This window comes from Crocodylus porosus, unplaced genomic scaffold, assembly GCF_001723895.1.
Source record: "Crocodylus porosus isolate Cpor-Errol unplaced genomic scaffold, CroPor_comp1, whole genome shotgun sequence".
Lineage (NCBI taxonomy): Eukaryota > Metazoa > Chordata > Crocodylia > Crocodylidae > Crocodylus > Crocodylus porosus.
This window is the reverse complement of record NW_017728947.1, coordinates 109,997,605-110,011,833: the sequence shown is the minus strand read 5'-3', so window position 1 is coordinate 110,011,833 and position 14,229 is coordinate 109,997,605. Positions and strand designations below refer to the sequence as shown.

The following is a 14,229-nucleotide window of genomic DNA, read 5'->3' as shown; positions in this document are numbered from 1 at the left end:
TAGAGAGAGCCCTTGTTGTAGCTTGTTTGCTTATCTGGGCCCAGTCTAAGATCAGTCAAGGGGACAGGTATTATTCACCACTGGTGCTGCTCCACTCTTCGTCACAACAGTAAGAGCAACAGCTAGTCACACTTACACAAAACCAGCTAGCGAAGGAGGGGCAGGAGACGGGGATGTCTGTCTGTCCATGGGCCGAGATAACGGTGTGAGATGTTCCTGGTTCTACTCTGACTTCGCACTAAAGGAGGGAAGCATCAGGACACTTCATTTTCAATTCTGCTGCTCTCATGCGGGCTCAGTTTATCAGTGTTACAACTAATGTTTTCAAGTAGTTGGGGTGCGCAGTGAGTGCCGGTGACAAGTATTAACGAGCATCAGAACTTTTTTTCTGGTGGAAGGTGAATTTAAAAAAGATTAACACACATTTCCCTGCTAGAAATCAAATTGCCTCAGATTGACAGATGTAGTTTTAGGTCCCTGAGGGCAGCCAGCTGCCTTGTGACTCAGTGCATTTGTCATGTAAAAGCCCTTGGGATGTCACTGGATGCTATGTTGCTTCTATCTTTGATCAACATGAGCTACCCTGTTATTCACAAAGGAAGGAAATATTTTAATAAAGTGAGACTGAGCAAAGTATTGATGGGATCCAGCTAATACCCAAAAAACAGCCTGACATTTTTGTTCCAGAGCTCTACCCTGCGAGAAGAAAAAAAAAATGGACATAGGCAGAATTTAAAAGACAGAGGTATAAAAATCTATGCAAGGCAGAGAGAAACGGAGCAAACTCAACAGAGCTGAAGCCACAGCAGCTGCATTTCTAATTGGATCAAGCTAGGCATTAACTGCTTTATGTAAAGAAAAACTGCTCACCTGGCACTGGAGGTCTCTCAACAGAACACATGTACCTGTCCAGCCACCGCATAGTCGGCTGAGTGTGCTAGGTCTGTGTGTGCACAGTTGTGCATCCACAGGGCGAGATAGAGCCAGAAATGCCCAGGGACATGGCTATGGGACTGCCACTTAGAAGCACAGAGAACAGACTGCCACCCCCAGTGTCCCCGTTTCAGACACACATCTCCCCTTCTTCTCTGTGTTGTCCGCATCACATCCTAATCGACGCTGCAAGCTCTGAGGCCCGTCCTAAGTGGGATCAACCCTGTTGACTGCACAGCAGTCAGCCAGTGCCTTCAAAGTGGCAGGACTCAGGCCTAGGGCTTTCACAGGGAGCTCTCTCACTCCAAATAACCACTGAAGTGAATGGAGCTACTCTAGATTTCCATAGACGTGCATGAGAGCAGCATCTGCTCCAACAAGCCGCCAGCAGACATGCTGCAGCAAATCCACAGTGCAACAAAGACACCTCGTGGCTGTTCTGCGAACTGCTCACATCACCACCACACACAGAACAAAGAAAACAACCCAAAACTGTGCCCCACATAAACAGGAATGCTGGTAGCCAGTGCAGCAGCTATTGCGGAGTATCCATTGGTACATCTGCTGCAAAGTGTAAGAAACCCCATTGTCCTCTTACAAATCCACAGCGCTTACAAGGGAAAAAGACAAATGTATTAATGGCTGATTAATACATTTGTAAATAAATGAATGGCTGATTTCATGTTAAAAAGATACTCAATTTACAACTATTAGAGGTTGATTACCAAAATATTAACAGACTCCAATTTTAAGACAATCCACTAATTTTTTAGCAGCCATTTAATTGGGGCCCAACATGAAAAATGTACATCACGCACATTACATAAAGCTTGGAATGCACAGCTCGTTTTATTCCATTAGGACAAGTATCCTAAAGTCTTTTAATAAAGCCTTCTAATGCTTAATTTGTAACCTGGTCACTTATTCAGATGACTTTTTATATAACCATGCAGCTAGTCAGATTAAAGTAGATCAGTAGTTTACTGGCATTTTGGCATTTATCCTGGTGATATTCTGTGGTATCTTAAATGTTTGTTATAAAAAAGTACAGTACAATCCTACTCTAGGAATATCCTGTGGTATTTTAATTGTTGTCACTGAATAATTCTAAAAAATAAAAATGTAAGAAGCAGGTCTAATGGGGATATGAAAATTACAGGTCACATTCTGGCTTCAGAAATACCTGAATGACCCCTGTTGACTTCAGTGGCCACGTGTGTGAGCATATGTATGTGAAAAGGTTGCTGTGGATAAAAAAACCCAAATGTGTACTATAATAAAGTGGCAGTTTCCATAATGCCCCACCCCTCCAGCATGTTTTCAGGGCAGTGGATGTAGGTGGGAGTTTTTCCAGTGTAAGAACTTACACATTGACATTTTTCTTCCTCATCTACCTTTGCGAGATGACACACTGAGTTCAGTAAAACTGAAAAGTAATTAACTCACACTGTGCAGAATGCAAGGAGTTCATTCACATTTTTCACACCAGTTGTTATGAGCTTTTATACCATGAGTGTGAACCTAAGCAGAATGGACTAAATTACCCCGGTGTAGCTCCCCTGTAGTTTGTGAAGGAACACGAAGGAAGAAGCTGGCACGTTATTTCACTCGCGCTCATTATTCCTACAGAAAGTTACATTCGGGTTTGCCTGGAGGGGCTATTGGCGGGCCTCCTGCAAGAAAGAAGCATTGCGAAGTCAAACCACACAGACATTCACTTAGACTGGTATCAGCAGTAAGTCATGTATTTTTGAGCAAGATAATAAAGCAAATAATTGGCTTTTCAATTGTATTAGACACTCAGCAGGTGACTACTATGTTATCCTAGACGCAAAAACTCCAGGCTTGCTGGCCCTTGGGTAGCAATCTTTCTGGGCATATTTGCATATGAAATGGTTAGTAATTAAGGACACCTAAAGAAATTCCCAGAACAAAAATAAATAGATAAATATGAAGTTATGGTTAAGAGTAAATATGAGTAATTTAAATGTAAAATGCTATGACTACCCCCAAGACAAGCCCAGGAAATTCAGGTTTGGTTTTAAATAGATCACAGCCTGTTGAGGTACAAAAAAATTTAAAAAAGCATGGTTTAGACTCTGATCAACAGTGATGCCACAAGGGAAAAGATATGAAAAACAGGTCTAATTTACTTGTACACATGAGATGACAAACAATCTGTTGTCCTGTTGCTGTTGTGTGATGTCAGGCATGTGCTAAGGTCCTAGGGGTGCCATCACTCCATGTGTGATACTTTAATAGGGTTGGATTTCTTTGAAGTGTAATGTTCAGTGCAAGGCTCCTGCTTTTTCACACTCAGCTTTGTATTAGCACGAGATCCTGAAGAGGATCTGGAAGAGAGCTCAGGAACTAGGGAGGCACGTAAAGGGAGGCCAACTTTCCTGGTAACGCAGGATCCCTCCTCCAACAGCTCACAAACAGCTTGTTCTCAGCTTCCGTCCCTGGGCTCATTGTGCAAATCGACCAGCCGCAGTCCCCAAGTAGTGTGTGCTGCTGTAAGGGAAACGCTGTTCTGCTCTACACGGAAAATAAGTGCATGCTCCGGATCAGTAGCATCCCAGACCTTATGGAGCATGAGTGAAGTTCAGCCCCGCAGGGAAGGGCAGCACGGTGCCTATACGCTGCAGTGACTCACACCCCACATAACTCAGGGCTTTTCCGCTGACTGTTTGTGTCTGGAATCGGCATGTGACAACGGAATTGACTGGGGAAGTCAAGGCTTGTACAAGAGGCCCTGAGTTAATGTCCCCTGGGTCACAGGATGCGTTGAGCTAGTGAGTACTGAATCATTCCAGGAACGCCGAGCCTCTGCGCAGAGGAGCCAGCAGCTTGGCTGTCGGCATCATGCTCCTGACTGTGGTGCCTGTGATCAGATGAAAAACCTGCACCAGAGCTGCACTGAGCAACTGGAGACAGAGGCCATTGCTTCCCCAGGGGAACTGGCCCATTGGAGCTAGGTTTTTGTGTCAGCCCACCACACAGGTTCAGTCTTATCACAGCTTTGGACTGGTCCATCTCTTCTGGGTAAATTTCAAAAGAGGTCTGCCCAACAATGCAGGAGACTAGAAATGTGCTTCCCACCATGAAAAGGGTGTGGGGAGGGAAGAAGCTTGGTTTGCAGGAATCCAGCTGGCAGAGTTCTTATTTCTGTTCATAATTTTAGTGCTACTGGGGTTCTGCTATTAGTAGTATCACTAATTAGGGCAACCTAATAGGTAGGATGACCACATTATTTTTAAGGAAATCTGGGATGGGGGTATGAGTGTAAATGTTCTGGTAGGGAAATACAGATCACCCGAGCGAGGGACTAACAATAGAGGGATAAGGGTGAGGAGGGGAGCGCAACAAGTTACAGGAGATACAGTGTTAGCCAACTAAGCCTGGGGGTTCACTTATTAGGGCATGTAATAGGTAGGACGACCACATTATTTTTAAGGAAATCTGGGATGGGGGGGTCATGCGCACATGCACGTCTCCCACTGCCCCAGTGCTTCCACAACTGCCTCCCTGCCCAAATGTACACACGCACCCGCAGAGGGCAGCAGCATGGAGCGCATTCACACACAAGGGCACTGAACTTGCCCAGCCCCAACCCCGTGGCTCCCAGGAGGCCTGATGATGGAGTGGGGCAGGGTAGGACAGCACAGAGGCCCACGGCCAGGCTCCATCCCGGGTGTGCAGGGGCTGGACTTGGCTGGGAGCAGCCCTGTGTGGTGCTCCCTGGTCTCCACCAGCCCATGCTACACAGCTACACAGTGCCTCCCCCCTGCCACCAGCAGCTGCCCAGGGACACCATGCACGGCCCAGGCCTCAGCAGCCACAGCAGCAAGGCACGAGGATGCTGGTAGTAGGCAGCTATCCTGACTTGCCCTGCACAGGTGCCTGAGCCTCAGCAAAACTCAAACAACAAAACTCTTTTTCCATTGGAGATGGGAACCAAAACCTGGAACTTAAGCAATAGCTAGGTGCATTGTAAATGCTTCATTTGCAAATGTGTCAGCCTATACGCTACTGCATCTATGGAAGCCAAGCAAGCAGACTAAAATACAAGCCAAAGCAATGCATTAATGGTGGCCAAGTACCACGCCATGGTAGGGAAACATGGCAGCAAGAAACCAGGGTCTAACTTTAGTTCAGGTCTCCAGCATAGCTTTGTCTTCCCATTACAGGCTGGACCAGTCACAAGCTTTGTCTATGCTAGAGATGTAGGGCCAGATGCTATTCTCTTAGGTGTTAAGTGATTTCTACCCTGCTCAAGTCCTTGACAAATCATTAATGTACCTTTCTTGCTGGCTGTTTTGCCAGACAGCACAGGGACTGCAGCACACGCATGTGGGCTAGGGGCCTATACACTCTGACAGAGGGTCCCTATAAAAACATCTCATCTTGTTTGCTTTGGGGATGGTTGATGACAGCAAATTCCGCCAGCTAGTTTTACTTTGTGTGTAAAATATGGATTTTTAAGAGTGCTGCTTTTAACTGAATGCTGTTAGGCATCTCCTGGCTCTTGGGTTCATGAAGAGGAAAAGGCCTTCTGTCCATAACTCATTTTTATATTTTATGTCTTGGCCACTTCCCTTCTCTAAATGTTGGTAACCATTCCATACCTGTAAACAACTTTTCAGCATCTCTAGATTCTTCTTTTTGTTATATTTTTGAGATGGAGCAAACAGCTTGATTGTGCTATTGAAGGTGAAAGATTTATCCAATGTATACAATGGAAGGACAACATTTTTGGCATTATTTTCTAAGCCACACTTTACACTTCCTGATATTTGGTTTACTCTTTTGATTGGCATTATGGCTTGTGTGAAAGCAGGAAAAATGTCACCCTTTATTTTCATTTTTATAGTAAAAATGAACCAGGATGTGTAATAATGTTGGTAAATAAGTCCTAAAGTTTTCTTTAGGTGCTAGCTGTTTTCGTTTTTGCTGTATGTCAGATACAATGACAAGAAATAGATTTTTAGTTGTCTCAGAATTCTCAAGTCTGGAGATAAGAAAAATGCTCTGTTGGAGCTCAGTCCTAAAAATACTAACCACTAAATACAGTACTTATTTTAATGTGCAAAGAGCACATCAGAGTGACACTGTAGCTGTGATGGTCCAGAAATTGTGAGAGGGGCAAGGAGTTCTTAGGGTGATATTTTTTTACTGGACCAACTGTGTAGCTGGGATAAAAGTAGACAAGCTTTCACATGCAGGACATTCTTCGCCAGATCTCACTGAGGCCTGATGAAGAAAAACTTGCATTTGAAAGTTTGCCTAACTTTATCCCAATTACACGGTTGGTCCAACAGCAACCAAAGGTGTCCAATAGCAACCAAAAGCACCAAAATTGATGCCACCCTGAGATCTCCCCATGTCCAGATAAATGCATGATTTGATCTAATGCACGATCCACACTATTGCGCTTCCTGCCATGCCACAAATGCGTGGCAGGAGACACGATTGTGGGAGCATACATTAGATTCAATTGCACCTTATTGCCAGTGGAGGGGGAGTCTGATCCTGGGCTCCCTCTGCATTGGCAAGAAGCAAGCTCCCACAGCTGGGAGTCCCCTTTGCTGAGGGGGATCTCAGTTGCAGGGGCAACGTGGAGCCAGGACCAAGAGCCTTGTGCCTGACCTTTTAAGGCAGGATAACTAATCTACATCTTTAGCCAGTCTAAATTTATTGCACACTTAACAAGGTAAGTGCACAATATCCTCCCCCTCTACGTGACACTGGTCAGGCCACAGCTGGAGTACTGCGTCCAGTTCTGGGTGCCCCACTTCAGGAGAGATGTGGACAACATTGAGAGGGTCCAGAGGAGGCCACTCGCGTGATCAGGGGGCAGCAGGGCAGCCCCTACAATGAGAGACTGCGGGACCTGAACATGTTCAGCCTTTACAAGCGAAGGCTGAGGGGGACCTGGTGACTGTCTATAAACTCACTAAGGGGGACCAGAAGGGTTTGGGAGAGGCCTTGTTTCCCTGAGCGCCCCCTGGCATAACAAGGAATAACGGCCACAAGTTGTTGGAGAGGAGGTTTAGATTAGACATCTGTAAGAACTACTTCACAGTCAGGGTGGCTGGGAGCTGGAACCAACTTCCAGGGGAAGTGGTGCTGGCCCCTACCCTGGGGGTCTTTAAGAAGAGGCTTGATGCCTACCTGGCTGGAGTCATTTAAGCCCAGGTTTTCTCCTACCCAGGTGGGGGGTCGGACTTGAAGATCTACAAGGTCCCGTCTGACCCGACTGCTGTGATTCTATGAGTAGACAGAATATGTAAAAAGGACCTAGACACCTTTTCTTTTTTCATTGTATCATTGTTTTTTTAAATTACTAAATGAAAATTCTCAACTCTGAAGTGAAGAAAATCAAGGAAAGCTAGGAATAGCTACAGAACAAAATAACTGGACCTCTGGGATAGCTGCTTACACTTGAACCCATTTTCAGGACATTAATGAGTTTGAGTCATTATTCTAGTACTAAAATTTGTATATGAATCCATTTCTGTCTTTCTAGTCACCCTGGGAATCCTTTCAAAGGAAAGAGAGAACAAAATCTCCAGCAGAGGCTGGCAAAATGTGCTGTTTTAGTGATGGGACAAAAAATTAGGAGGGGAAAAAAACTTAGTAGCCCTGAAAAGATAACACAGTAGGAATTCCCTGCATGTATATCGAAGGAAGGAGGAATGGAAGCGTTGTGCTAGTGGACACAGGAAACACCTGTTTATTGCTGATAAAAGTCTCACCTGCCCTCGTTTTCCTTGCTGCTCTGGTGTGCTGGTGCAGATCGAGGCGTACCGCTCTGATGCGTCAGATGGCTTAGGAGATTAGCCGTTGCTCCTCTGATTTGCCTGAGAGCTATTTCTGGGTGGATACTTCGAGGATTATTTGTCGCCATTCCTGGGTTCTTAGATTTCTTAGCTGAAGCACAAAATGTATATGGATGCACTAATCATAAAAGCAGGGCTCCAGCTGCATCCCCCCCAAACTGCGCTCACCTGTCTGTACTACCCAAGAGCTCTACCCATTCTTCTCCCCTATAGGCTGCTAGAGACAATTCCCCAACTTTCCTATTGCTTGCTGGTATGCATAACAAGAACTCTGCAGTTCAAGTCATCCCTTCTCTTTCCAGTTTTTGGTATAGTTAAACATGCCATTCATACATTAATATTAACACTCACTGTTTCTAGAATAAAAAGAAAGCCTCAGAAATAGGTTAACTTGCATGGGAAATATTTCAAATTGAACAGAAGTTCCAAAAGTGGAAAAAATATTGCTGAAAACTGATACAAGCTGAGGGAAAATACTAACTTTTTTTTCCTTTGAAAATCCTTGAGCTTCACTACAATCCTCTTTACAGAGTTTAAATATATATATAATTATTTCAAAATAGCTAATTAGAAAGGTAAGAGAAGTGCTAGAAGTTCCAGATCAATTTCAAAGATAGCAGTGGCACGTCAAAGTGCCCCTTTTACAATTATTCTATTTACCATGAATTTGCAAGAGAGGTGTAACAACATTTTGGCACCCTGGGTGGTGTGCGGTGGGAGTAAGTGCTTATGTCCTCACACAGGAGCTACTGCTGCCTCAATGCAAGCTTCCCAAACGGGATGCTGCTGGTGCTTTGCTTGCCCCCCACCCCCTCTCCAAGTTACACTACTGATGTGCAAAGTAACGTCAAGTATTAGAAAATACATAAACCAACATGGACATGAGCCACCAATGCGATGCTGTAGCTGGCAGAGTGAATCAAACATTGGCATGCATCTACTGATGCATCTCGAGCAAGACTAAGTATGTCATCCTCCTGCTCTACTCGCCCTTGCTGGGACCACAGCTGGAGTACTGCGTCCAGTCCTGGGCACCGCACTTCAGGAAGGATGTGGAGAAACTTGAGAGAGTCCAAAGGAGGTCTGGAGAGCAGGTGATATGAGGAGAGGCTGAAAGACTTGGGACTGTTCAGCCTGGAGAAGAGAACACCTAGAGGGGACTTGGTGGCAGCCTATATTAGGGGTGTACATCCGGGTCTAGGGGAACATCTGTTCACCAAGGCCCCCTATGGGAAGACAAGAAACAATGGGCACAAACTAATTGAAGACCGCTTCAGATTGAACATAAGGAAAAACTTCTTTACAAGTCAAGTGCTGAGGGTCTGGAACAGACTCCTCCCAGAGGTGGTACAGTCACCCACCCTGGCGATCTTCAAAAAGCGTCTTGATGCCTACTTTGCTGGGGTCATCTGACCTCAGCAGTCTTTCCTGCCTAAGTGCAAGGGTGTGCTGGACCTGATGATCTTGTAAGGTCCCTTCCAGCCCCTAACATCTATGAAGCTATCAATGTATGACTATTGCAAGGAAATAAAGTGCTACTATTTTCTTACACTCACTTTTATTTGCCTCATTCCATAAAGGTTCTTCAACTGCATAAGTAAACGTAAGGTCAGGTCCAAAAAAGTGGTTGATGCCTTCAAGCAGATTCACGTTTGTTTTTTTGAGGGAAGTAGGTTTTAGGAAGGTAGCTGGGAATCCAGAAAACCCAGACTCCAAAGGAGAGGTTGCAACTGGGAAGCCCTTCAGAATACCATGGAAAAAAAACAAAACAGTTTGTATATCTTGGTGTTTGCGACAAAAATATGCCTGATGTTACAACATGATCCTACAACTGCTGACTAACCTGAGATGGCCTTGGAGAGACAGAGAATGGTTTTGTGGTTAGGACACTGGACCAGAACTGAGAATTTCTTGACCTTGGCTTTGACTGAGAACTTAAGTGACTGCAGACAAGTCAGTTAATCTGTTTGCTTCAGTTCCCTTTCTGTAAAATGGGGATATAACTTTTTTTTTCTCCTGCCCTCTCTGTTGTCATGTTGGTAGCAAGATATTAAAGGTAAGGATTGGCTCTTCCTACATAATATGATAGCCCCTAGCACAGTGTGGTTCAGATTTGTCCAGAATCTCAATTAACTAATGTAATACATACAAGAACAACAACCAGTAATAGTCATATCAATGCAGAAATTGAGAGAATAAAAAACAGTAGGATCAGGCCTTCAGATTCCTGTTATCAACTTGAGATTTGACTTTTTCATTTTCAGGTGGGCTGCTTGAAGAGGGCGGTTTGGTCGGCAGCATGAGGACATATGAGGGACACCTCTGGAACTAATGTAGGAGCAGCGTGCTGGAGCTATTTCAAAACATTAGTAGGATGATACCTTTGAGTATGTAACCTGACTGTAAACTGCTTGCTGACAGAAGGCTTGTAAAAAGGCAGCAGTGAATGAGCATTTATAATGTTGTACCAAGTGTTTTGTAAGTAAGACTATGTACTCGCTACTTTCTGTCTTGACTGATCTAATACTGAGTGCAAGTAAGTGCCTATTTGTTTGTTTTGTTCAAAGAAATTCATTATTTTTAAGTGAAAAAAATTAAGTGCCAAAAAATATAAAATATACCATGTAATTGACTGTCTGTTGTTCAAGCCACCTCTAATTCAGCAGTGGAAACGTTCAATGTGGAAGACAAATATAATCAACAGAACAAATGTATTGGATGGAATATTATGTACAGAAAGCTGTAATGACTGCTTCAAGAAGTGGTAAATAAGGTGCTAACCTAGTTTTTGCTGGGAAAATCTCTTTTGAAGCTTAACATCAAAAGTGGTTTTTAAAGTTTAGACACCACCACATGGCTTCATGTCTTGCTTTTTAACAAGCACTTAAAAAAGCACAGCTAAAACACAGCTGACAAACTTGAAAAATCTTTTGTGTTGTTCCACTTCAATGACCTAATGAGATAATGGCTCAGTTCTGTTCTAGCTAATGAGGTATAACATCTCCACTGAACCTTAATACCAAACAGAGATTTCTCTTAAGATATAGCCTTAACATGCTTCTCTTGCTTCTATTCATCCTGCCATGTTTTTATTTAAGTGACGTCCGATGTATAAAAGTATGGGTCAGTTTTGCAATAAAAAACACTTGCACACGAAGGGGCTGAATCCACAAGTGCTTTGAATTCTTGAATACAAGGGCTGAAGCTTCAAGTAGCAAAAATGTGCTCCTAGCAAAATAACTCACTCAGGCCCTGATTCTGCATAGGGTTGTGTCAAGTACATCTATGTAGAGAGCTGTGATAGCAAATGATTCTGCAAACATGTGCTGAGGTGTACAGGACATTGAGGTACCTGGTTGGAAGGTGACTTGCTATCAACATTAGCCCCAAGATCAAGGAAAAACAAATGCCACCTATTTTTTTATTTGTACTAAAAGAGCACCCAGGAGGCCCTTATCACAATAAGGCTTTTGACATGCATGACAAAAGAACTGTTTGTGCCCCCAAGGAGCTGACAGTGAGGATATGGAAGACACCAGGTGGATACAGCCAGCAAACAGGGGGAGAACAAGGTAACAGATTTACATCAGTGCAATAAGCGGTGTTTGCAGCATGTAAGTGAAAACCTGTAATAATCCTTGCTATTTCTATATGGCACTGTTTAATCCATACACTTCAAACTGGTGGGCATGAACCATTAAACAATTTCATACAGAAAAGAACCAAGACATGAACAGCAAAAGTAACTTTCTTAGTAATTCAGAGTCTCGCAGCATGTAAGTGGCAGAGCTGGGAGCAGAACCCAGGCCTCCTCACTATGTTACATTTATCCTGTCGTAGAAATGGGCAGTTTAAAAATGTGCATTGCGCTCTGCATAGAAGGAAAATCATGGGAGAAATTAAGCCAAGTTTTGGAGAAGCTCCACTTCTGGGTATGAGCAAACCCCAGTTTGCTGTGGTACGACAGAGCTCTCAGGATGTGGTCTGTAGTAATGAGCAGCTTTGGCTCTTGTGGGCAAGGCTGCATGCTGGTCTCCTATCCCAGCCGGCTTGTTGTTACATCTAAGAAACAAAGTCAGGGATCAGGACCCCATAAATAAAGAGATGATTTGTGCCATATACACTTACAATCTAAGTATAGGATAAGAGGCAAGAGGTAGATACAGGCAAACAAATGGATAAGCAGGCACCAGGAAACAATATGAGGATACTGGCTGGAGAGACAGTCGTTGCTCTCAATACAAACAGTGGTCAAGGTTTTGTTGGTGTCACAGCACAGAGGAGTGTTAGGGAGAGATGTGAAGGAGGAAGATAAAGTAGCTTGGCTAGGGAGCTTCTCCTGAGCATAAGGGGCAGCCCAGGAGAAATATGAAGGTGGCTGAAAGTTTAACAAGTGGATGATGAAGCTGGCAACAGTGGCCACGCAGTAGCTTCTAAGCAGAAACAGGTGGCAGGGGATAGTACAGGAGGGGCAATGAAAAAGACAACAAGAAGCTTCTAACAGGAAAAGAAGAAAGCAAAATAGCTTGATACAGACAGCAGCAAAAGTGGTCAGTGCAGCTGTGGACAGCATATTGTAGAGACATCATTATGGAGAAGCAGGGAGGTAGCTATCCCAGACTGAGACTTTCAAAGGAGCCTGAAAGAACTGATCACCCTGATCCCACTGAAATTCAACTGCTTCTGTGGGTCTCATTTCTTCAGCTCCTTTGAACATCCCATCTGTTATCTACTCAGTGGTACAACTGCATCTGGAGTATTGTGCTCACTTCTGTGCATCTCCTCATCATAAAGCCATTTATAAATTGACGGTGACACAGAGGAAAGCACAACAATTACCACGGGGGCTATGAGGAAACATTAGAAAACTTCTCTACAACAACTATGGAGAAAAAGGACATTAGAACAAGCTTGTAGAGCAGCAGTTCTCAACTTTGTTAGACTCAAAGCACCCTGTAGAAAATGGCAGCTCTTAGTTTTTCTGACGATGAGAAAAGAGTAGATCAATCCTTCCATTTAAAAAACTTGGAAAGACCACAAGAGGCCAGAGTGTTTCTGACCTTATGGAATTCTCTCTGAAACCTCTGGGTTCGTCTTGTGAATCATGGCTATATATTTGCACACCTAACAGCGCCAATATTGTGCAGCACCCTTATAAGGATCCCATGGCAACCCAGAGTGCCAGAACACCCCGGCTGAGAATCACTGTTCTACTGTGATTTGAAGGGCGGAGGGAGAAATTCTGTGGAATAGTAAGGGTGGATTAAATAAAGGTTAATGAAGTCTGAGAGGACAAATTTCTGACTGTGTGGGGCTGGAAATTGGTTTCCAACATGAAGTGGTGGAAGTTCTATTACTTGTGCCTGAATCAGACCTAATGTATCTATACATACAGAATAATTCTTCACTAACAGAGAAGAACTTAAGGACTGAAGAGACCCTTTCCATTTCTATGCTCTGTGATTTCAGATGGAGTCCAATAGAGTGGACATCAGATTTACCTGCTGTTCTATTAAATGGAGCTCTGCTTTCAGCTTCTCCTCTGTGCTCACTGCAGTGCCATCTAACACCTGGAGGTTTGGCAGTCGACACACAAGCAATAGGCGGTGGAACCCCTTGCGAGACACCTAGGGAGAGGGAACAAAAGTTACCCTGAGAACTGAATCATTATCCAGAATGATACCAGGCAGATGATGTGGTCTGCAGAGCAAGTTTTTGAATCAAAACTTTCCCAGCTACCATCTAGGAAACAGAAACAAAAATGAAGAGAGAAGACCATACACTTGAAGGAAGGACCAGTGACGAGGCAGGGAGTGATAGACAGAAAGTGATAAACATCAAGTGTTATATTTTAGTCCAGAATGTGATTAAAAAAGAGGGCCCCTTTGTTACCTGAAGGCCTGTAACAGTGCAGCAAGTTCTACTGTTATTCCCCTTCATTAGCAGAGGTCTGAATGCTGCTAATCAGAGGCATAACAGCAGAGCTCTGTGCTTGGGACAACACTGACTCCTGCTGTGCTGGTTGCAGCAGCCCTATCAGCTGCAACTGTAGCAATGGTTCCTTTTGTGTGTCCCCCCTCCAAAATGCAACACATGGGGTTGCTGCCTCAGTTGCCCCCCTCCTCAGTTAAGCTACTGCTGCTGATAGAGGTTCACTGGTGCATGGTGATTTGTGGTAGCAAGGATTTCTTGTGAAGGCCATGTTGAATGTAAGCGGTGAAAGTGACTCTGAGTGAGGAGTCCAGAGGTCAGGGCCCTAATTCTTATAAAGAACTGCCAGGGCCAGTGATTTCATAGATTTCATAGACATTAGGGCTGGAAGGGACCTCGGAAGATCATCGAGTCCAGCCCCCTGCCCCAGGGGCAGGAAGTCAGCTGGGGTCATAGGATCCCAGCAAGATAAGCATCCAATTTACTCTTGAAGGTGTTCAATGTAGGCGCTTGAACCACCTCC

General features: G+C 44.2%; 1 protein-coding gene across 3 annotated transcripts in view; it reads right to left on the bottom strand.

The window, feature by feature from the left end:
• Positions 1–1,587: 1,587 nt before the first annotated feature.
• The window catches only part of LOC109320687 (leucine-rich repeat-containing protein 9-like), a 70,827-nt gene continuing 58,185 nt past the window's right edge, over positions 1,588–14,229 (bottom strand). Inside the window, exons 29-32 of one of the 3 annotated variants that reach the window (XM_019550917.1) lie at positions 13,277–13,402; positions 9,332–9,515; positions 7,692–7,866; positions 1,588–2,606 (exon numbers count right to left, since the gene is read on the bottom strand). In XM_019550917.1, coding sequence (XP_019406462.1) covers positions 2,567–2,606; positions 7,692–7,866; positions 9,332–9,515; positions 13,277–13,402 — 525 coding nt within the window. In that variant the 3' untranslated portion in view covers positions 1,588–2,566. Of the gene's footprint in view, positions 2,607–7,645; positions 7,867–9,331; positions 11,838–13,276; positions 13,403–14,229 lie in introns of those variants that run through there. The other 2 variants (XM_019550918.1, XM_019550919.1) reach the window with 2 other exon arrangements.